Source organism: Lissotriton vulgaris, chromosome 2_1, assembly GCF_964263255.1.
Source record: "Lissotriton vulgaris chromosome 2_1, aLisVul1.2, whole genome shotgun sequence".
In the NCBI taxonomy this organism is placed as follows: Eukaryota; Metazoa; Chordata; class Amphibia; order Caudata; family Salamandridae; genus Lissotriton; species Lissotriton vulgaris.
In genome coordinates, this window is record NC_141687.1 from 1,263,796,367 (window position 1) to 1,263,820,754 (window position 24,388).

General features: G+C 45.9%; 1 protein-coding gene across 1 annotated transcript in view; it reads right to left on the reverse strand.

Moving 5' to 3' along the window:
* The window catches only part of ETS1 (ETS proto-oncogene 1, transcription factor), an 811,579-nt gene extending 788,524 nt beyond the window's left edge, over positions 1 to 23,055 (reverse strand). Inside the window, exon 1 of the mRNA XM_086956985.1 lies at positions 22,647 to 23,055. Coding sequence (XP_086813111.1) covers positions 22,647 to 22,731 — 85 coding nt within the window. The 5' untranslated portion in view covers positions 22,732 to 23,055. The remainder of the gene's footprint in view (positions 1 to 22,646) is intronic.
* Positions 23,056 to 24,388: the final 1,333 nt, after the last annotated feature.

Sequence of the window (24,388 nt, forward strand, 5' to 3'; positions counted from 1 at the left end):
ATGATTCATTAACAACCCAGGCAAGACAGAAAATTCTGTTTATGCGCCTTTTGGCACTCAGGATCGCGGACTTCAACCCAACTTGGGCACGTATGGACGGTGCCATTGCTTGCCGTCTCTGAAATTATCGCAGAGAATCCTGGCTACACCTGCTATGTTGCTGTACAAAGTTGGCCAGCGACCGACAGCGACTGATGCGCCCGGCATTACGGAATCTGGGCCATAGAACATGTAGAGAGGCCTCGGACTGGTGTTTCTTAGAAACTACGACCTGCTTATTAGCTAGGGTCGGCAAGTTTATCCACCAAGTTAAAATGGCACTCGATTCCCAACTAAAGGCTACAGTTCAAACGTGCCCCAACAGTGGGCCTATGCTCCCCCCGTCGCCCCAAACTAAAGACTAAAGACTAAAGACTAAAGGCTACAGTTCCGACGTGCCCCGACAGTGGGCCTAGTGCTCCCCCCGTCGCCCCAAAGTTGTCAGCCTACAGTTAACCCAGGGAGTCGTCAACAAGTAATTGGAACCATCGGACTTAGGTACTTAATCTGGGTCGGCTAAGGGTCTGATGCAGAACCCAACAGTTGTCATCTGGCTCCGCAGCATGAGTGTGGATGTTGAACTTCTATACGTCTCTCAGACTTTAGTAGGCGTGGTCTCATGGTGTTATCATAACTCTTATTCTTTTAAAAGTGCCCTGACTGGACAATAGTAGTTAATACGGTCACTCTTGTAACTTTATAGTTGCACTAATGGTTTTACTTGGTTTTGGCCGAGAATGGGGGGATGGGCATTTTACTGCATTTTATTGTATTTCATTGTATTTTACACTGTAAAGATTTTAAGTAATCGCACAGTTTACCAATAAACAAACAAGTGTGGTGCACTGCAAATAAGTTGTAGTGAAGTGGGTAGTTACTAAATTGCTGGATTAGGAAGACACTTTTTTCTTCCGCTCAGCACTCTCTCCCAACAAAAACTCTCTCAGTCCCAATACCTTTCTGTCTACTGCTGTCTTTCCTGGTCAACACCCGGTTGCAGTATTTTCTTCTTTGTGCAGCTGTGTTTTATAGTTACAGTTGTTTCAGCTCTCGTTCGCTCTCTGTCACTGCTACTTCCCTGGCAAGAGTCCTTTCCTTGCGGTTTCATTTTTTTTGTGCAACAGCCTCTCACAAGTAAAGCTCTCTTATCTTCAGTTCCCTCATCACTACAGACTACTGTGACCATTATACACTTAAGAAAGTCTCTTGATTCTCTGCCTGGCTCTCAGACCCAATGTCCTCTGTCACCGGTGTACCTCCAGGCAGTCTCCCTCCTAGCATGATCTCTTTTTTTTGTAATGTTATTTTGCCAAAATTTGGTAGGCTTGCTTCAAACTACCTGCTTGCCTCACATACCTGTCCTTCCTTACTGCCTGTAATATCAAAGCTGCCTAATATTTTCATTTCTTCATTATGTGTATTAATTCCTTTTTTTCTCCTGCATCCATTTAAGCCTAAGAAGGATGGGGGAAGGGATGAGAATGCATTCTCATTGGCAACACTCCTACTCCTACAGGTTGGGCTTTACAGGTCCTATTCTGTGTATAGTTCTCCCCAAAGACTCTGCCTGAGAGTAAGGTGAGATCTGTGCCGCTGAATAAAGGGGGTGGGGGATATCTATGTTAGTGTAGGGTGAGAGCTGTTTCTGTGTGAGTGCACATGAGCAGTGTGCATGTTTAAGGGCAGGGTACGTAGTGTACCTGTTTGAGTATAGCATGAGGGATGCATTTTTGGGTGGAGGGTGAGGGGTATGCCTTTGTTAATTTACAGTGAGTGCAGGGTTAGTGGTGTGAATAGTGAATGCCCGAGGATGTGAGTCCGTACAACTACATAGTGAAGGGATTTTCGACATGGATGTCATTTTTGGCTAGTCAGGGGTCACAGAGGAAGTGCCAGGAATAGCAGAGAGCAAGCTAGTGGTAACAGCTGCGACCCCTGACTTTCCCAAATGACGTCCATGATTTTCGATTGTCTGTATACTTGCAGGGTAAGCAGTCTGCCTGTGTGAGAATAAGAAGTGTTCAGTCTGTAAGCAAAGTGTATTTTGAGTGCAGGTTGAATGGTGTGTATTGTGGGGTTGATGTCTACCTTTGTGGGTATCAAATCAGAAGTCTGCTTGCATGAGTGCAGTGAGAGCAATGTGAGTCCAGGGTGAGTTTTGTGCATTGGGAGTTCAGGGTGAGGAATTGCTTGCGGGGTATCGGATAAGTGGTGTGCATGTTTGAGTGGGGTGACTCTGATCTGTGAGAGTAGAATGAATGGTGTGTGTGTGTGTGCAGGGAATAATGTGCCAGAATGCAGAGTTTTATTGTGTTTATAAGTGCATCTGTGCGGGGTAACCAACGTGCTTGACTGTGGGGTATGCAATGTGTCTGTGTGAATGTAGGGTAGGTGGGGTATCTTTGTAAGTGTAAGGTGAGTGATGTGCTTTGTGATTGCAGGGTGAGTAATGTGCCTCAGTGCACTTTTTCAGTGTATAATGAGAGTGCTGGATGAGTGGTGTGCCTGCTTAAGTACAGGGTGTAGTACATTAAAGCCGGGCCTATTGGGATTGCCAATACTTGTTAAACAATTTAGCAGGGAAATGTGCTTTCAATTCACTGTTTAATTTTTAAATATTTGGGTAGGTGTCTTTTTGAATATGTACTGCTACTTTGCATGCTTTACATCGCTTGCTTTTACAACGAAGTTGTTACAACAACCGCGCAGTTACAACGCGAGCCATTACATCGCAAGAAGTTTCAACAACTTGCTCTAGGGGGCGCGCTGGACTTAGGAATAGTATAATTTACTATTCCTACTCCAGTTTGTGCAACAGCAAAGAAGGTGTTGGATTGTACATCCAACACCAGTGAGCCCCTACAGCAAGTCGTTGAAACGACTTGTGGCGTAATGGCTCGTGTTGTAAACAAGTTGTTGTAAAGCATGCGATTTAAAAGCATGTGATGTTATGGCTGCTTGCTGTCCTTTCTAGTCTCCATAGAAAGTAGTATCATTTTTGCTAGTATCACTCAGTTGCGCCCACAAACACGAACTGTGTGCACATAAACAAGTCACTGCTGCACAAATATAAAAATAATTAGAGGGAACACTGGTAGTAAGTGCTATATAAATGCAATTAGATACAATACAAACTGGCCCTAGGTTTCTTGCCATTTATTCACCACAACAAGACCATGGTTTGTCATAAAGAGGTTATGTCCAGTAATGCATGGCAGTCAGCCATTTATTCCGTAGCCCTAGAGACAGCCAAGGTCCAAAAAGACAAAGACGTTGCTCACTGGCACTTTTACACCCGGGGAAGTAACCCACTTTGCTAAAGTATTGGTGAAATTCCAGGAATACAGGGGCATATTATCAAGGGGGTTTATCTCCGCTTTTTTGGCTTTAAAAGCCAAGAAAGCGGAGATAAAATTATCTCCCTACTACCTAGCTGTCGCTAACACCAGTTAGCGACAGGTAGTAGGAGATAGCGACCATCTTGGGCCCCACTTTGCATGTCAGTGATTTTTTATCACTAATGACATGCAAAGTGGGCGTGCCACGATGTTAGCGACTGGAAACAGTCGCTAACATCGCTATCTCTGTTGACCAACTTTTGGAGATATTCGCGCTAAGCGCGAATATCTCCAAAAGCTAACACCTGCCCTGAGCAGTTCTTAGCCATGTTATCCAATTGGAGGTGGATACCATGGCTAAGAGCATTAGCTCGGTAATGCATGAATATCGCGGACTTTTCAGCGATATTCATGCATTGCGGCCGATTTTTATTTCATTTGCGATAAACCATGGTAATACCAAGGTTCATCTGTGATAAAAATCGCCGCAGCTCAGCGGTAAATTTTTGTCTCTAACCAAGCAATAGCGATAATTATCGGTATTGCTTGGTAATATACCCCCAAATTCCCTCCACTGAAGTGGTGCTCATTAGCGAGAGATCACATATCTCAAGAGGTTGAGAAAACTGAAAGACACAAGACACAAAGACCCCACCACACTGTCCTGACCACCGAGTGGTTTTCCCCTAACCTTAGCCATGCACAATCCACAAAGGCACAAGACATAACATCAGAATCTCCCAAAGAAAGTTTCTCACAACTGAAAGACACACAGCACACTGTTTTCAGATACCTATTGATTTATCTCCTGACCTTAGCCATGCACACACCATGAAGGCACAAAAGCATCATTTTACAACCGTGAGGGAGATATTTCCCATCCATGTAGATCAACAGAGCAGAGAGACACAAAGACTTTATTGATTTATCCCCAACTACAACCAAGTGCAGACCACAAAGATAAAGGTCCATGTGCTATCACACTGCATTTTACCTTATCGCATGATCTAGCCAACCTACTAAAACGCATACCTTACATTGCAGTGGTCTGTCGCTCAGCCACATACTAGATTACTAGGCTACCATAACACAAAAAGTGCCACTCAGTGGTCTGTCATTTATTCTCAATCCTAAAAGATGAAACATTTCTGAAGGTGCTTTGTCCTTGCATTACAGAGCCTGCCAGTCAACCACACATTCCCTAGTTCTAGGCAATGACCGACAACAAAGAGCCTTTACAGTGGTGTTTAACTATAATGTTTCTCCAATCTCTAGAGATGGAGTCAACTTGTTAGACACAAACCGCACAAACTACAGAGTTTAGTGATACAGTAATATAATATAACCCCGAACCCTACAAAGATATAAAAATCCATTAAGTACACAACTTTAATTCGATAGACAGAGACAAAGAAACTGTACTGCCACAGAGCCAAGTACTCCATCACTTGATCTCGACAGTCTTCCAAAATACAAAAACTTTGCAATGAGTGTTTATTATATACTAGTGGTAGCATCTGGTGGGCCCCAGTACTCATTATTGGGCACCAGCGCTTATTTTTCAGCATCAACTCTGATCCGGCAAAAGCCACAACATGAGAGAAAGAAGAGGAAGAGAAAGATGGCAAATAAATAACAAAACGAGAAAGAATGGATGAAAAAACAACTGCAAGCGAAAGCAATAAGAAGTATTGAGCAGTGCAAGAAAGAGGAGTTAAGTGGAATCTAGACGAAGCAACCTTGTCATTCGCCAAGCCTGTCATTCAATTGCACTGCAAAAGCTTTCTATACCAAGCATTTGTAATACAATCGCTCTCGCCTTTGGGCAGTTATATGTATTTAGCTATGCAGCACATTAGCCTGGGTGCTGAAACATCTACTGTTCTTTAACATGGAGGGAAAGTAAGCACCAAACTGCGTGACATGCCAGGTATGGGAACACATGGAGAGAAATATTGACTTTCACCTGGAAATGTTATAGTCCAAAGCTCTGTTTTTAATATAAAAGCAGGGCCCTCAGTGGTCACAGCACTGAAAATACAAGATTTGAGAAAAATATTATTGTCTATCGGTGCTTGTGGAATACAATTTTTATGGACTGGAATCTAGAGAATGCTAAAGTGATTCTGGTATTTTACTGACCTCTGCTGGTCGTTCTCTATCAAGAAGGTTAAATAGAGGCAGTTGAACGGAAGAAAAAGTCCCTAAGCGGAAGCAGATAAGTCTTAGGGCTGATCTCCAGAGCCCACAAAGTACATACACATATAAGTATAGACTAAAGTATATACTAAATTATTTAATTGTTATAATATCTTTATTCGGCAAATTGATCACCATAAAAGAATACATATACAATATACATTTCCAATTCCCAGTAAAATTATTAAAATACGAATAAAAGAAAGAGGTGCACCACAGTCACTAGTTTGCTACCAGCGGATATAGCATCAGACCGTAGGTCCCCCCAAATGCAATTTCAATAAACAGGAGCGCGTCATCCACGCACTACCCAAGAATTTTGCCACCCCGCAAATCATGATGGAAGATGAAGAGTCCGTAGAGAGTACACGTAGTGCCTGGCTATGGCACCTCAACCCGAGTTCCCTGCAAGCAGGTTTCAGCCAAAATTTCCGCGCCCCTTTGTAAGCTGGGCAGGCAAAAAATAGATGGGCCACAGACTCTGTTGGTGCTACACAGCCAGGGCATGAACGCAGGGGGGCACCAGAGTTTGACCACCTCACCGTGAAGTCATGCACCGGAAGCGTCCCATATCGCAGTTTTAGATATAGCGCTCGATCTAAGGGTTTGGTTATCAGGTCGAGGAAGGGCTCCAATTTTCTCACACATTTAAATAACAAAAATTGGTCCGTGAGTGAGCCCCCATCCGTAACCCTCAGTGCATTACTCTGTACCCAGTCCCAATATAGCTTTTTGATCACTTCCTTGGGTGGCGGCGATTGTGACTCCCAAGCATCCCTTAGCCCCAAGTTAAGAGCCAGGTCTTTCAATTTATTCAACCATCCTATTTTTTTTACCCGTGTCCAGTAGAAGAAGATCGTCCAACCCTTCAGCATATTTTGCAAGCTCCTCAGTTCTTCTTAAACGAGTCCAAAAGAGCAACGGGCGTAGCCTTACCAAGTCCTTTAGTGCTCTTCTGCCCAGATCTAGTCTCAGGGGGATCAGTGGGGTGGAAGCAGGAAGAGCTACCACCTTCCTTAGAAAATTGTTTTCCGCTGTCGATAGATCTGAAACATTTTCGAACCCCCAGAGTTCGGAGCCATATAATGCCGCCGGAAGAATCTGACCCTCATAGATGGCCATGGCCGGGGAGACAGGTTTACTACATGATTCACGGAGCCCCCTCAAAATCACCCCCAATACTCTTTGGTGGCTGAGTAACATTTTGGCCAAGTGGTCCTTCCAGGTCATGCGACTGTTTATCCGGACACCGAGATAGTCAAAAGACTCGACCAACTCCAAAGGAACACCATTGAGCAAGAAGTTATTTTTGAATCTTTTAGAGGGGGAGAGTGCCATCAATTTAGTTTTCGAGGTATTGATGGTTAAGCCTCGGATGGTACAGAAGGAGCTAAACCGGTTCAAGAGTTTTTGCAGACCCACTGGGGATTTGGAGATTAATAAGGTGTCGTCGGCGAAGAGTAAAGTGGGGATTCTTCCCCCGCCAGTGATGGGGCATCCGCCTCCTCCCCCTTCAGATGGTCCATCACTCCATTCACGAATAGGGAGAAAAGGGTCGGGGCCATAACACAGCCCTGGCGTACTCCTCTCCTCACAGGGACCCTATCTGTTAACTGTCCCTGGGATCCCCATCTGACCCTCGCGTAATTCCCCTTGTGGAGCTTTACGATTAGGTTCAGGAGACCACTGGGAAATCTCATCTCTCCTAGGATCTCCCATAATTTTGCGCGGGGGACCAGGTCGAAAGCCGTTTTGAGATCTATGAAGGCCATGTATAAACTGCCTTTCTTGATGGTAACTGCCTTCCAATAGATAACAAAAAAGCGAAAGACCTGGTCCATCGTGCCTACCTTTCTTCTAAAACCCGCTTGTAGGTGGGAGAGAATACTGGCCTCCTCCATCCAATCTCCTACTCTTGAAATGATGACCCTGCCAACCACTTTCTGAATTATATCTATCAGACTGATAGGTCTGTAGTTCGCAGGGTCATCTCTTGCCCCCTTCTTGAACACGGTTACTACCTCTGCCCCCTTCCAAGAGTCTGGCACCTGGTGACCCCTGGTAATCAAATTCATTATTGTGGCGATTAATTTGGCCCAAGCCTGCGGCTCCGCTATCAACAGGTCTCCAGGAATCCCATCCTGCCCGGCTGCTTTCATTGGGGTTAGATGTCTGATCGCCATCACTACTTCTGTGGTCATAAATGGAAGGTCGTCCACCCCTAAGGAATCCCCATCACCCAAACTATCTGCCCCAGGGCTGGCTGTTTCCTCAATACCTCCATATAGGGATGAGAAACGATCAAACCATTGCTGACTGGTTATGTGTGCAGCCAATGGTTGCGATTTCCTCTGCCTAGTTCTATTAATCAGATCCCAAAAAAGGTTCGGGTTCCTACTACTCACAGCATTGGATAGGTCCTGCCAATGCTGTTCCTCCCACTCGCGTTTGGCCAGTGATAATGCTTTTAGGTATTCCTTCCTGGCCGCTCTAACCAGCAAAGGATCCCCAGAAATCAGGGCTTTTGTCAGGTTTTTTCTTTTGCCCTTACACTGATCTGTATACCAAGGTTTATTAGAAGAGGGGGGTGTAACAGTATCCCTATTGCTTTTCCCTTTCGAGGTAAAAAATTGACCAACATGATCTATTGTGGCTTTATAAGCTGAGTCAAGGGAGGGGTATGGGAACCTGCTAATCTGATATTCACCGACCCAGACCTCCAAATCAGAAGACAAGCCCTCTACCAGAGATTTTATGGCCCCTAGATCATCCTCCTTGAGTTTAGCCTTATCCCATTTCAATCTACGTTTGTTGTTATATGGGATAATCTCTTTAGATGTTTTTAAGGTGACATTCACCCTCCTATCTTTAAGGGTACCCCAATTAAACTTGCAACACAGGGGATTGTGGTCGCTATCCTGACTTGGGAGGACCTCCATGTCAATAAGGTCTGCCCAAAAACTAACATCCATTAGGATGTAGTCAATTCGGGACGGCCCAGTAAGTCTGTTGAAGGTCAGTGCCCCTGCCTGATCGGATATAGTCCTGCCATTGAGGGCTCTTAACTTGTCGTCTCTAGTCAGTGCATTGATTTGGATTGCCCTAGCTGACCATTTCCTAATGGGGGGCAAGGATAAGGTTGGGATGGACCATTTTGAATCCTCCTCTTCAATACCCAAGGGGTCATCTCCGAGGAGGGGTTCAAACGTGCAGTTAAAATCACCCCCCACGATGATTTTTGCTGATGAAGGGCAATTAGCTAAGGCGGAGTCCAGAGCTGTTAAAGTCAAAGAGGCAGAGTCCCCAGGTGCCCCTCTAGCGTAGACATTGAAAAGGTCAAACCTACTACCCTCCACCTTTCCTCTAGAGGAGAGGTGGAGCATATCATTACACTCCAAGTTGTGGCGTGTAACCACCCAATCCAGCTCTATTTTAATCCAGACCATGAGGCCACCCGCTGGTCTACCCTTTCCCTTGCTTACTGCTGGCAAAAAGTGGGTGGTATACCCCGATTTGTGTAACGGTAATAGGCTCCAAGTTTCCTGAAACAGGCAAATATCAAACCTCTCAATGAACGTGTGCCACTCTGGAATTTCTAACTTCCTTTTTAACCCCGCAATGTTCCAAGAAAGGAGGTTTATTACCCGCCGTCCTTTAGGCACTATGGTGTACCCCCCCCTATTCACACCCTCATTATCCGCCATGGTCATGCAGCTCCCCCCCCTCCTGTGCCAGAAGAATAGGGGTTGCAGGGCAACCAACCATGCTAGTCATAGGCCCAGCTGACATAGAAGCCTCAGTAATGTTGTTAGTAATAACAGTTTGAGCTGAAAGAGGACTAACTTTCCCTGTATCTATACTACCACAGAGTCGTCTTGGGGCCTCCTCCCCCAGGAGTTCACTTATCTCCCCCCCCCCCGGGCACTGAACTTCAATCGCAATCTTCCAGCCCGGAGAGCTGAGAAAACCGATTGTAAGTGTCCAGCGGGGTAAAAGGTCTCAGATGATTCATCCTGGTGCCATGGTTCATCGTGTGTCTATAAGGGACCGTAGACCAGGCAGGGTGCTGGTCAGGCACCAAGGCAAAATGTTGCCCATACTGGGGATAATTGTTGTTGTAGGGCAAGGTAAGAGATGGCCTATAGGATTGAAATTTATTTGGATATTTAAAGGGGGTAGCCTCTGTCCTGGGATAGAAGTATGTTAGGGCCCGAGGGATGATGCAAGTTTCCCCGTTTCCTGGTGGCCAGTTTAAGATATAATCAACAGCCCGAGGATCTCTAAAATTGACCACCACTAGATCCCCCTCTATATTTTTAGTTCTACTCCCCAGCCAGTTAATCCGTCTAACATGGACTATATCCCCATCTATATTGGGCGCTATCAGCCTATACGTCCTCAACCAATGAATGATTTTATTCTTGAGGTCAACATATCCCTCCTTCTTATTTTCTGCTAACTGAGGGACCCCAGTCAAGACCACCACAAAGGGCACTGCTTCAGGGGGAATCTCCACTTGTGGCACCTTTTTATGTGGTATTCTATTATTTCTACCTTCCCCTTGGACGTCCTGGTTGTTACTTGTCGGGCCTTTAAGATTGGTTTATTTGGGGCATCACCCGATTCAATTACTGGTGTCTTTACTTGTTTTGGAGGCGGTGGGTTTTGGGAGGGAAGGTCAACTCTACCCTGGGACTGTAAAGTTTGCTTGGCCGTCTGAGCTGGGGCAGATGGGTTTTTTGAACAGAGGTGGGAGGGGGCCTTATCGAGGGTGTAGGATGCGCCACCCCACTCCCCTGGGTTTTAGTCAGAGTGGCCATACTAGTTATGGCAGCTTCCAATATGGTCAGTCTGATGTCCACCTTTTTAATGGACTCATTAATAGGTAAAAGGAGAGATCTCAACAAAAACTCCAAGTTCCCTATCAATGTGGGGGGAGGTGAAGTAACAGCTGCTGTAGCTCTAGTATTGCTGTCAGGAACCACCGCCTGTATAGCTACTTCAGATGAACTATGAACCAATGGTGGTACTACTGCTGGTGTAGAATCCTGTACCTCTGCTGGGGTAATCTCAGTTAGAATGGGGTTGTTTGCCCCTTTACCAAACTCAGTATGCGGGGTTTTAGCTTTACCTGGTGCCACCCTTGATTTCCTCCTTTTTTTACTAGGTGGTGGGCGGTGGATCTGGGCAGCAAGTAAAAGCTTAGATTTCTGTTTCCTAGGTTTAGATGTGACAATAATGCGACTTGGACTAGGGGTAGGAGAAACGATTATAATGTTATCCAAAGGCAAACAGGGTGTGGATACAAAATCACGGAACAATAGGGGAACGCCTTCTTGACTAGCGTTATCCTCACTCAAGTCAACAGAACCTCCCTCCCGGGTCAAAACAAGCAGGGAACTATCAGTGAGGGGTCTCTGTTTCATGCTCTCAACTGAGCGACGCCGCTCTGCCCTACGCTCTGCTAGGATAGAATCCTTTTCACCCTCACTCTTCTTGGGAAAATAGTTCTCCAATGACCCATTGCGTAATCTTCCTTTTTTTCCAGGGGTTTCCTCTTCTGTCGCCATATCCAACGTGTGGCAGGACAAGGGCCACTGAACTACAGGTGTTAAGGGGTTGGCCCAGCCCGGCCTCCTCTGGCCTACGAGGGCCTTAGAGGGCCCGCCCTTTGCCCGGGCTTAGCCCCGGGCGTCCCGCACGCGTCCCACTTAACGGGGGTCAACTGTTTATATGAAGGTGATGAGGTGGTCGGGGCGGGGCAAGCAGGGAGAGCGTCCAGGTGCAGGTGATGGCAACACTGGGACTCCTGGGAAATGGAGTCCCTGTCCCTCACCTGGCGCTCGCAGCCCTGAAGGAGTGTTCCTCTCCCGCCCTCTGTTGAAGCAAGTCTCGGCAGTGATTATCCTCCTCCTCTGATAGCCACCCAGCAAGGACAGGCGATGCGGGACCCGCGCAGCGGGTACCGCGAGGTGCAGCGTTGACAAGGGAAGGTTTTGCAGCGAGCACGTTGCAGGGATTGAAGGTGAGCTCCCTGGTCAGCAAATTAGCACGTTAGGCGTCTCCCAAAGCGTCCTGGCCAGACGGCACCTTTGACTCAGCGGTCGGGGGCGGGGCAAGCAGAGAGAGCGTCCAGGTGCAGGTGATGGCAACACAGGGACTCCTGGGAAATGGAGTCCCTGTCCCTCACCTGGCGCTCGCAGCCCTGAAGGAGTGTTCCTCTCCTGCCCTCTGTTGAAGCAAGTCTCGGCAGTGATTATCCTCCTCCTCTGATAGCCACCCAGCAAGGACAGGCGATGCGGGACCCGCGCAGCGGGTACCGCGAGGTGCAGCGTTGATAAGGGAAGGTTTTACAGCAAGCACGTTGCAGGGATTGAAGGTGAGCTCCCTGGTCAGCAAATTAGCACGTTAGGCGTCTCCCAAAGCGTCCTGGCCAGACGGCACCTTTGACTCAGCGGTCGGGGGCGGGGCAAGCAGGGAGAGCGTCCAGGTGCAGGTGATGGCAACACAGGGACTCCTGGGAAATGGAGTCCCTGTCCCTCACCTGGTGCTCGCAGCCCTGAAGGAGTGTTCCTCTCCCGCCCTCTGTTGAAGCAAGTCTCGGCAGTGATTATCCTCCTCCTCTGATAGCCACCCAGCAAGGACAGGCGATGCGGGACCCGCGCAGCGGGTACCGCGAGGTGCAGCGTTGACAAGGGAAGGTTTTACAGCGAGCACGTTGCAGGGATTGAAGGTGAGCTCCCTGGTCAGCAAATTAGCACGTTAGGAGTCTCCCACAGCATCCTGGCCAGACGGCACCTTTGACTCAGCGGTCGGGGGCGGGGCAAGCAGGGAGAGCGTCCAGGTGCAGGTGATGGCAACACAGGGACTCCTGGGAAATGGAGTCCCTGTCCCTCACCTGGCGCTCGCAGCCCTGAAGGAGTGTTCCTCTCCCGCCCTCTGTTGAAGCAAGTCTCGGCAGTGATTATCCTCCTCCTCTGATAGCCACCCAGCAAGGACAGGCGATGCGGGACCCGCGCAGCGGGTACCGCCAGGTGCAGCGTTGACAAGGGAAGGTTTTACAGCGAGCACGTTGCAGGGATTGAAGGTGAGCTCCCTGGTCAGCAAATTAGTACGTTAGGTTAAAGTATATACAAGAGGTCTTGAATGCTCAACCTAAAAATGGAGGACGCTAATGAGTATCATCAGAGGAGGGTTTCCACTGTTGTTCGCTCATAGCAATAAATAATTAAATTCAGAATCCTGTGTTCATGCTTCTGACCTCTGAGAGGCATATGTATATATGCATATGTATCTTTGTTTGAAGCAAACACATAATACCTGATTTTAGCAGATATTTTTCTCTTAAGAGGTCTTTTAATTTTCCTTTTTTCAACAATAGAATTCTTTTAAGGCCGCTTCCTAGACACCATTCAAGAACATTTTGTTTAAGGATTACCTTCCATTTCTCATATACTAAGGTGTCTGGGGTAGTGGTAGTCGGTGGGAGAGGGCATAGCCATTTCTATGAGTTTCTTTAAGTAAATTATCTCAACTCTTCCCATTTGACTTTTGATATCCAGTGGGAACAATTACAAAAAAGCATTACCAGTGTTGTCATGGAATCATGTTATTCACTTTTGGGTGTAGTTGTAATGCACTGGTAAATGTCAGAATTCTAAAATACCAAGAGCAAGAATATAACCGGTGTCATTTGAATATGAAGGTGATAAAGACTTATGCTTTTCCTCTCCATGTACATATAGGTGATTTCTTCATCTATTTATTCCAACCCACATTTTCAATCTGGTACTAGTAGGTGGCGCCACGGCCAGGGCGACTGACGCTGGATGCTGGAGATCACGGTTCGATCCCTGGCTCCGGCGGCAGGGGTCTGCCCAGCACCATGCGACTTTGGGCAATAGCTCGCTTAATCTTCCCAACGGCCCCCAGCGCCTTGAGACCCATCCGGGGGTGATTTGTGCGCTATACAAGTACTGGATTTACATTTACATTTACCATTTAGTGAACCTTTGAGCACAACACGATTATTTCTAGCATAAGTTCGAATAAGCTTTCAACATTAATGAACATTTGTGTGAAAGCTGAGATGGAATGGGTGCCATATAGATTTTCTTGGATGCGTTTAAGTTATTATAATTTTTGCAGTCAGAGAAAAATCTTTGTTTGATTATCTGATTTGCGGCACATGCACACCCGAAAAACAGAATCTTTCTATCTGCATGCTACAAATAGTACACAGGGCTATCTTTCTGGTTCCATTGTTCAGTCTTTTTGCCGCATCATCATAGCCTGATTTGCGGGGAGCACCTAAGCCTAGACAAACAATCAGTTAGTGAAAGCGGACCAAGAACCTCACAATCTACAGTTCCTTTTGCAGGGGGTCTGTTCATATGTTATCATGTGGTGTTAAATAAGTTTTAAAAAAACAAAATCATATCTGCATTTATTTTTCTCAATTTGTTGTTCGTTGTTTCGTATTTTATTTTTTATGTTCAGTAATAAACTGAGGTAATCGGTTACTTACCGGTCTCGGATAGACCATATACATGTACTTTAAGATATTCATGAAATTTCATTCTTTTAGTTTGTTGAGGCTTCACTTCCTCTTCATGTGTTTGCCCCTCCTCTGGAACATGGCTCCAGGGACTGTTTCCTTGTCAAGTGCAGTGTCATTCCATTGCTTGCGCTTTTTACAGCAGTATGGTTTTGTCCTTTTTCACTTGCAACATTCCATAAGAGTGTATGTGTTTGCAGGTCATTTGCCGTCGTCTCGCAGTCCTGCTCTGTGTCATTGCTTTCCTCGTCTCCTTCCCCTATCCTTCCTTGTTGCTTGCCTAATTTCCCCCTCACCTGCCACCCTTCCATCATTGCTTTCCCTGTCCCCTGCAACGAATTACATTGCACACGCTATATCGCCATTTGACAATGCAGCGTGCACATTATAATTATTTATTTATTTATTCGCTTATATAGCGCAGGAATTCGACCCCCGAAGGAGTATCTCCGCGCTTGTGTTCTTACCATAAGCCAGAAGCCAGAGACCAATAAACAAATAAGAGGGATGCGGGGTTTAGATAGTCAGGAACAGATGTGTTTTTAAGAATTTCCTGAAAGCTCCTAAAATTTTTTTTTTTGTTTTGTTTATTTATGTACTTACCTCCGTTCGGCCATATTCTATGGTTTACTACCCCCACCCTGCCCTCCCCTGCCTTTCCTCACCACCCAGCAGCACTCCCTCCAGGAGCCCCTACTGCCCCTCTTGCCACTTACAGAGTTCTCCTGCATTGTTGCTTTGTTTTCGCTGCTTAACCCTTACCCCTTCGCTGTGTGCTTGGCCCTCTCCTCTAAAACCACTGTTGTGCTTCTCTGCCTCTTCCCTCGTCGTTGCTTGACCTGTTTACCTCCGTCTGTCATTGTTTGTCCTGTACCCCCGATCCCCTTTTCACCCACCCCCCTTCCAGAAAAAAGGCGCTACCTGTGTCATCCACACTGGTCGAGTCATAGAGCTATTTTCCTAACTTTTAGCTACTCTGCACATCAGCTGCGTTTCTGTACAACATGGGTAAAAAACATTGACAAAGCAAAGCTAATAGCTGTCGCATAGGTGAGAGCTATTGGCTTTGCCAATGTTTGTTTGTGAAGCGGTCCATCAATGTCAACAGTGCATGCAACCTAAAACATGAGCTAACCCAAAAACTATAATGATTCCCATGGCGTGGTACGACAGACCTTGGAGAATCGAATGTTATTTTAATTTTCACACAAAAACAGGTGATCTAAAATGGGGTACAGTAACATGAAAATGATCTGCTGGTAAAGAAAAATACGGTACAAAAGGGGGTGGTGATGGATGGAGCATCTGAATCAATCAAACACTCAAACCCAGTCAAAAGATCTGGGTTTAATCCATCACCGTTCTTTAGCCCACTCTGCCACCCCAGTTCAGGCATGGCTATATGCAAATCAGTCTGACCCTGTGCCTCATGGAAACAGTCCAGCCCGAACTGCCAAGCCATGTCTTCCCTGGACCGGAAACAAGCTTCCGAGGACCGGTTTCTGGCATTCCAGCCGTCTTCAGCCCAGCTTGCTTGAATCCAGTGGCAAAGTGAGCAAGGGACTCACGTCTGAGCATACCCTGCCACACTTATGGCGGCCAAAAGCGGTACAAAAGGGGGTGGTGATGGACGGAGCATATAAATCAATCAAACACTCATACCCAGTCAAAAGATCTGGGTTTAATCCATCACCGTTCTTTAGCCCACTCTGCCACCCCAGTTCAGACATGGCTATATGCAAATCAGTCTGACCCTGTGCCTCATGGGAACAGTCCAGCCCGAACTGCCAAGCCATGTCTTCCCTGGACCGGAAACAAGCTTCCGAGGACCGGTTTCTGGCATTCCAGCCGTCTTCAGCCCGGCTTGCTTGAATCCAGTGGCAAAGTGAGCAAGGGACTCACGTCTGAGCCTACCCTGCCACACTTATGGCGGGCAAAAGCGGTACAAAAGGGGGAGGTGATGGACGGAGCATCTGAATCAAAAAAGCACTCACACCCAGTCAAAAGATCTGGATTTAATCCATCACCGTTCTTTTGCCCACTCTGCCACCCAAATGATCAGCTGATCTGGGTTTAATCCATCATCATTCTTTAGCTCAGTCCACCACCCCAGTTCAGACATGGCCATATGCAAATCAGTCTGACTCTGTGTCTCATCATAACAGAACCATTTAAAATCATCTCTATCCCATGCCTTCTGGGACAAAGCCTTGCTCCACTTGCGAATTTGAGTCTTGGCGCAGTTTCTCAATGTATGAGCGATACAGAAACCATATATCTTTGGGGCGGGATGTGCTGGGCATCACACTTGCGTGTACTTCACTATTGACATTACAGTACGCTAGGCTATGCAGCCAGCTCTGGGCGGTTGGGGCTGACTTGCGCCCCCAATGGATGGCCACCTCTTGCTTTTCCAAAAAAAGGACTAGTGATGCAAATCGCCGAATCTTTTTAGGGAAGTTTACTGTATAACCCAGCAGGGCTACTTCCGGGGTTGGGATCAAAGAAAGATTAGTCATTTTCCCTAGCGTGTAATGTATGTATTCACAGTAGCGCTGCAGTTTCGGACACGTCCAAGTAAGATGTGCAAAATCGGCATGTGGCGGCGAGCATTTACGACAGTGTTGTGGCTTGGAGGGGTCTATCTTATGTGCCAATGTCGGAGTGAAATACATACGGCACAGGAATTTAAAGTGTAGGAGTTTGTGTCTGCTGTTGAGTGAGATGTCACGTGTAACCAAGCAACAATCAGCCCATTGCTTATCCATAATTTTCGTCCCCAAGTCCACTTCACATGCCCTACGGATCTTACTGTCATCAACCGATTTCAGTGCCACACATGCTTTGTACAGTTTTGAAGTGAGATGTATGTTGTCTGTGTTTTCTATCACTGTAGTAAGAGGGGGGCTCAACTGGGAAAGTAGAGCGTAGGGCGGAGCGGATGCGGCCCATGACCAACCTATCCATTTTGGTACCTGCTTGGAACACGGCGTCTTCCATTAGGGAAAAGATGTGGCCATCTGGATGGAGGTCTCCTATCCGTGAGATTTCAAATTTGGCAAGAGTGTGCTGGACCAATTTTTCCTCGGTGATTGGAATCAAGCGGGGGTTCACGATGGGCAAGGCTGACGAGTAAAGTACGGCTGTGCCTGTGACCCAGCAGAGTTTCTTCCATGCCCAGCTCGTGGAGGAAGCAGTTTGTATATCCACTGGGTCTCTAGAGAAGCCTACGGGTAGAATGGCCGAAAGCTATCCCCGCAGAACGAGAACGGACTCTGGCCGTAAATATGGGGTTCAAGCGTCAGGGTGATACCATGAATAGGCATAACTAAACTGGGCAACTACATAGTACAACTGGAAATCTGAAACATTATATCCCCCTCTCTCATAGGGTAGCGTGAGGACAGCCCATCGGACTCACGCGTGTTTCCCACCTCAAATCAATATACAAGAACATGGGGAGCACTACCATTTTTAGAATCAACACCCGACCCGCAAGTGATAAGGAGAGTCTCGGCCATCTTTATATTTGGGTTGTGAGTGCGTCAACTGCTCATCCATAATTCAGACGTAGGATTTGGGTGGTGTCTAAGTGAATATGGATTCCTAAATATTTTACTAAGCCTGTGCACCAAGGGAATTCGCAAGCCCATATTTGAGTAGTGGCTGTCAGCGGAAATTTAATGGATTTGTGCCAATTTATGCACAATCCTGAGAAGCGACGGAAGCAGATGATTTCTCCGATTAGTTCATGTTAATTAGTGTAAGGGTGTCTAACATAAAGGATCGTGTTGTCAGCATACAAGAAAACCAGGAGGGGGCCAGTGTTGAATTGTAGACCTCTGTGTAGGTGACGCGCCTGAAAGTGACGTACCAAGGGGTCCATAGCCAGAATGAATAATAATGGGGACAGTGGCCAGCCCTGTCTGGTTTCACAGGATAAAGGAAAGGGACTCGAGAGTGTACCGTTTAGACGCAGCCAAGCGGTTGGTTAATTATATAATAGTGTGGTTGTAGCAATGAACCCAAAGGGCATACCCATGCATCTCATCACAGATAGAAAGAAAGGCCATTCTAAAGAATCAAAGGCCTTCTCCATGTCGAAAAGAATAGCGGCCGCGGGAGTGCCTGGATTTATCCAATGGATGACCCAAAAGAGTGTTCTAAAGTTCAGCGAGGTGGAGCGATGTGGTACCAAACCGGATTGAGCCGGTGAGATGATGAATTTCAAGAGTTGGAACAACCGATTGGAGATGACTTTAGCAAGGATTTTGTAATCTAAGTTGAGGAGGGACAGCGGTCAGTATGAACCGCAGAGTGCGGGGTCCTTACCAGGTTCGGGAAGGAGAATTATGACTGCCTCTCTAAAGGTGAGGGGTAAAATGTGTGGCTCCAAAGCCTTAGCATATACCTCATTGAGCTTCAGAGCTAATAGCTCTTTGTATTCTTTGTAAAAATTGCCAGTAAATCCGTCGAGCCCAGGTGCCGATGAGCCACAAATGGTCTCAATGGCCAACAATACATCAGCAACCGGGATGGGTTCTGCCAAAAAATCCTGCATGTATTTCTCAAAGTACACTAAGGCTATCTCATCTAGATAACCTTTTTGGGTTGAATAATCGCTCCCTATAGTAGTGGAATATAGAGCAGATAAATATTCCAAAAATGCGTTCTGAATGTCCACTGTGGAGGTGCATGTGCGCCCGTTCGGAGAATGTATTTCAGTGATGTAGGTTTTGATTCACAAAAGAATTTATATCACACTTTTGAAATATCCTTGAACAGTGACAAAACACCCAGAGTACTTAATCCCAACAAAGAAGCACCTAAAATGATACCACACACCCGAATCATCAAGTCAGAATACACAACACTCCTGGACTTTATACTTTGATGAGGCCACAAACCTGCAACTCGTTCATCTCATAGATGAATCATATACTACTGCTAGATCCCCAAATTTCCTCTCAGAGAACATAAACATGCAATACAAGCTCAGAAAACACTTGCCATCAAAATCACCCCACCTTAAAACAGTGAAAGGTTGAGCAACGACCTATCACAACTGATAAGCAATCTTATAAGATAGCACATGTAACAAACACCCTCAGAGGCATTTACAAACATAATGACAATCTAAATAGGTTTACATACCTCAGCGCCTTTAAAAATAAACCAACATACTTGAAAAGGCATCTCCGAGGAACTTGCAGACCTAACTATGAATCTCACAGGCTATACACATCCATAGGAAAACTTCAATACAACATCACAAAACGGAAGTGCCATCTTAAATGAGATGTTGCATCTGACTCAGTACTCCAGTAGACATCAAACCCATACAACACCTGAGAAACATAACACACTTGAAGAAACATTTGGGATGACATCACAAATTTGAAAAAGCACTCCATAAACCTTACACGCCTAAAGACGTATCTTGCAGGACACAATAGATTAAAAAACACACCCACACAACTCCAAAAAAGAGCATATCGCACAATTAAAAATCCCATCTGAGGCGAGGAAATTAATAAAAAGCATACTCGCATGGCACTGTATGGGACCAGACTGGACTAACACTGTTGCTCAAGGCCAGTTCTCCCAGCTATCGTCTTGCCTTTTGTGTGGAGATTTAAAATGCAAGTGTTGTTTCCGAAAGGGGACAATAATGCAAGCACAATAAATATCTGGACCTCAAACCGCAGAAAAACCTCTCTCGAAGCAAACTAGATGTCAGAAGAGAGCTGTTAGAGCAAAGAAATAATGACATGGGAAAAATAAAGAAAGAAACCAATGATTGCCATCTCTCGCCAGGCTTTTCTCAGCTGGACTTGAGCCTTCTTTTGAAAACAAAGTGGAACTGAGTCTCGTAGCTGAGTGATGTGATTCAGCGTTGCCACATCAGATAGTCCGATGTTTGTGAAATCTTAAGGCCCCACCAAAATGCTCTTTCCCTAAACCACAAGAGCCAGCTCTGCACAACCTGCAGCTGCAAAAATATGAGGCAAGAGTGAAAAATGCAGGGAAGAGCGAAAATCAAAGGTAAGCCGGAGGCGGAGGGGGTGTGATGAAACCCCGTAACGGCTCCCAGCTCCAACCCCACCCCCCACCTCACCCCTCCCCGGCTAGCGTCAGATCAGAAGCAGGTCCAGGGACCTGAGAGAGGCCATCGGAGTCTGCAACTAGCTTGGCAGCCTGAAAGGATGCAGATCTGGAAGTGATCGTTAGAACCTTGAAGTGGCAACTGTTGTTATTGGTCCCAGAGGCTGCAAGAGACCATTGGAGCCAGCCTACCAGACCAAGAGCAACAAAGAATGTTAAATGACGAGAGACTCAAAGCTGGGAAGGAATGATAAAGAGTCTGAATGCAACTACACCCATCAGAACTTAATAGTGTCCAACTGAGTTCGAAAGTAGTTGTGCAGCCTAGGAAACATACAGATTGCAACTAACCACGCGGAAACATGTGCCAGGTACTGCAACTTGTTGCAGAACCTGAAACTGATCAAATGTGCCAGTTATTGACATAATAGCCAGGAAGAGGACACCAGTGTTCGTCACAGTCCTGTGAACATGACAGCACCCGTCACACCCGTCGCTGGTCTTGCTTTCAAGTGATGTGCAGTTCTCCCTACTGACCATTAGTGCTCGAAACTGACAAGCAAAACATGCCTCTAGCTCACATGCTGAAAATTACAACCAGATCTGAGCCTGGCCCTGCCCATAGGAGGCTGTTGTTATCCCTAGAGCCTGGCAGTGCCCATTATAGATTGCCAGTAACCCCCTCCCCATCTGATCCGAGCCTGTCTGTGACTTAAAACACTGACAATGTCTATTATATTCTGTGTAAGCCTAAGGGGAAATCCCTAGAAGCAGACCCTATAGATTCTCACACTCTTCTCTCATTCTTTCATACCACTCTCATTAAACCAGCTTTTTTTTCCAATGTATTTTCCGACTAGAATATAGCGCTCACAGTGTTTTTATTAGTATGAAAAAGTTCTTAACATTTAAAATTTCAGAAATATTTCCGAAAAAACATACATAAAATGTGATTTAATTATAAAAGGTTATTTAAAAAAAGACAGTTTGAACATTTCATTTCATATCATCAAAAAAGATTGTTACATATACATTTCACAGAAAAGCATCATAACATGAAATCATAAACCACTCTAGTTACCCCTTTACCCCAAACAAATCTAATGCTCCTATTTAACTTTCGAGAAGGAGCAGCGCTGTGAGGAGGTCGCTATTTTATTTGATCCTTTGCTCCATAATATCATCCCCGAAAATACAAGCCTTATAATATGAGACATACGGGGTGAAGAAAAAAAGGATCCAGGAAGATAGGAACAGCCACTTTTGGTTAAAAGAAGAAACCTTACCTGCATCATTGCCACATAAAAGAAAATTTACTTTGGGAATATCATCCCTACCACAAGATTCACATGGAAGTTTCGTCATATAACACATCAATAGATCTGGAAAAGAATTAATCATATCAATATAAAGAAGTAACCCGATAAGAAAAAGTCCTGAAGAAGGTGGCACCACATCTAATGGTTTAAACCACTGAAACGCGTTGAGGCCTATGCCAAAGAAAGAATCCAAACAAAGTCGGGGAACCTGCAGATACAAGTAAATTCCTGTACTGAGTGTCCTATACATAACATATAGGGCTTTTGGGTCCAACTAAAGTTAAATAAGAGCATTAGATTTGTTTGGGGTAAAGGGGTAACTACAGTGGTTTATGATTTCATGTTATGATGCTTTTCTGTGAAATGTATATGTAACAATCTTTTTTGATGATATGAAATTAAATGTTCAAACTGTCTTTTTTTAAATAACCTTTTATAATTAAATCACATTTAATGCATGTTTTTTCGTAAATATTTCAGAAATTTTAAATATTAAGAACTTTTTTATACTAATAAAAACACTGTGAGCGCTATATTCTAGTCTGAAAATACATTGGAAAAAAAGCTGGTTTAATAAGAGTGGTATGAAAGAATGAGAAGAGTGTGAGAATATATAGGGTCTGCTTCCAGGGATTTCCCCTTGGGCTTATATTGTCTCGAGTACTCTGTTCCCTGGAACTAGTGGGGTCGTCTCTCTTTCCTTTACTATTATATTCTGTGCCCTGACACTGACTCCCCCCAGCACATTACAGAGCCAATCAGGCCCTACCAGTGACAAAAGGGCCCGACACAGCACATTACATATTGACCTTAAAGCGTGACAATGGCAATCAAAGACTACCGCCGACATCAGCACCTTACTGTGCACATCAGATCTCCTACTGGCTACAGAACATAAAGGTGCCAATTGGTTAGAGTCTTGTATTAACAGAGTCTTGTATTAACAGAGCCTTACACTCCAGATTGGCAATGCCATTCAGAACCTGTGATGCCAATCGGAGCCTGCCATTGCCCACAAACCCTGGGACTGTCTGTCAAATCCTGCTTCTGGCATGATACCGTTAAAGTGGTCGAGTCCAAAGTACTTACCGGGAGAGCATGGGCATGGCTCGAGATCAAGTCTCTCTGTCTTGATGATGGTTAACGTTGGTTTAATGTCCACAGCTGCCTTCATGGTGTCTGCCGCTGTCTTTTAGACAGGGGGTAGGGTTGCGGAAGTCCCTCTGCGCAACCTGTCCCGGCCGGGGGTTCTCTGTAAAGCCTGTAGATGGCACGTTAATGAGCTGCCAGGCTGTTTCTGGCGGACTGGGGTCCCCGTAGAGCCCGTCGATGGCAGTGTAAGCTCGGCGACAGGAGGGCTGTTCCGGATAGAGGTACCCTACAGATACAGCTGGTCCTCCTGTGCGTGATGCAGTGCCCTCCTCCGCCGTGATGCCCACTGCCCTCCTGGCCTCTCTCGCTCCTTGCTTGGCTTCTCAGGGCGTAGCTCCGTTCCTCTGGTCAGTGTGAGTATGAGGAGCTCATCGGCATGGTGGGCTCGGCCAGGCCAGTGACAGCCTCGGGGGCGGGCTACTGAGAGCCAGCCCCTTCTTGGTGAGTAGGAGGAGATTCAGGGGCGGAGATCTGTCCACGGGTAGCACAGAGAAGAGAGAAGTTTGTCTGCCTGTCTAAAGAAGCGTTGTCGTGAAGGGTGGGGGTGGGTATCTGTCTGGAAACGAGCTGAACAGAGAGACCTTGCTCGGCCTGCTGCGGGGCTGAGCCTACACTGATGGGAGTGAGAGTGGGAATTGAACTCACGAGAATTATCTCGGGGTAGAGATGCCTGACTGATGAATGGAATTTCGGGTGGTGGAGGGACTAGCGTGCAATCCACCGTAAAGCTCGTCAACGCCTAGTCAGGGATTTGTAAACGCTATAAAATCAAAATAATAATATATTGACGAGATGGATTGATTGAAGTATACCCAGGACTTTAAGTGGAATGACAACAGGAGGGGAGGGGTCTCTCCAAGGGGCGTAGCCGATGTAATTGGATTGGCTCCGTATTTAATTTCGAGTTTATCGGTTTGTTTCTTTTATGTAATTCGTGTACTCTACTAGTCCTTATTTGTGGCTGGTTCTATTGTAAAGTGCTCTTTCACCTTTGGGTTAAGCTCGTGCTATATAAAAATACATAAAAAAATAAGGGTGTGGCTCAAAACCCATAAATTAAAAATCTGTGCTTATCATAGTCTACCGCTCAGCAGGTATTTTGATGCTTCTGTCATTGCATCCAGATATATAACAAAACAAGTAACATTACACCTACAACAAACCTCAACTATTGGCTTCGTCAATGGTTATTAGTTGCCTAAGATAAATAAGCAACCACTATGGCTTTGTATAGAACATTGATAATGTTCAAGGTTTTGAAATGATGAGACTGAAAGAACTAGAAATGAGTCTCTTTGAATTTACCTCAAATGCATTGAAGGGTGGTACTGCTGCACAATAGAGATATTTTTTTGATCTTGAGGGAGAGGGCAAACATGTAGAGCCCGATAGGAACCCTTTTCAGCACCTGCTTTTTAGAACTGCCGGTGTTGAGCACCGGCAGGACCCAGCCCACTTAACGCCCTGAGTATACTCAAAGAGTTGCACCAAGAAGGAGGTCCGCCTAACACAGAGAAGCAGGCACTAAAGAGGACAACATGCAATTCGATGCTATGAGAAGGAAGAGGTTTGCCCATGGAGGAGCTCAGGTCTTTGGCGCAGCCAGATGCCACGGACGTAGGGGCTAATTTATAAGCCCCTTTTGACGCCAGTATGTCACTTTTTCCGACGCTCCTGTG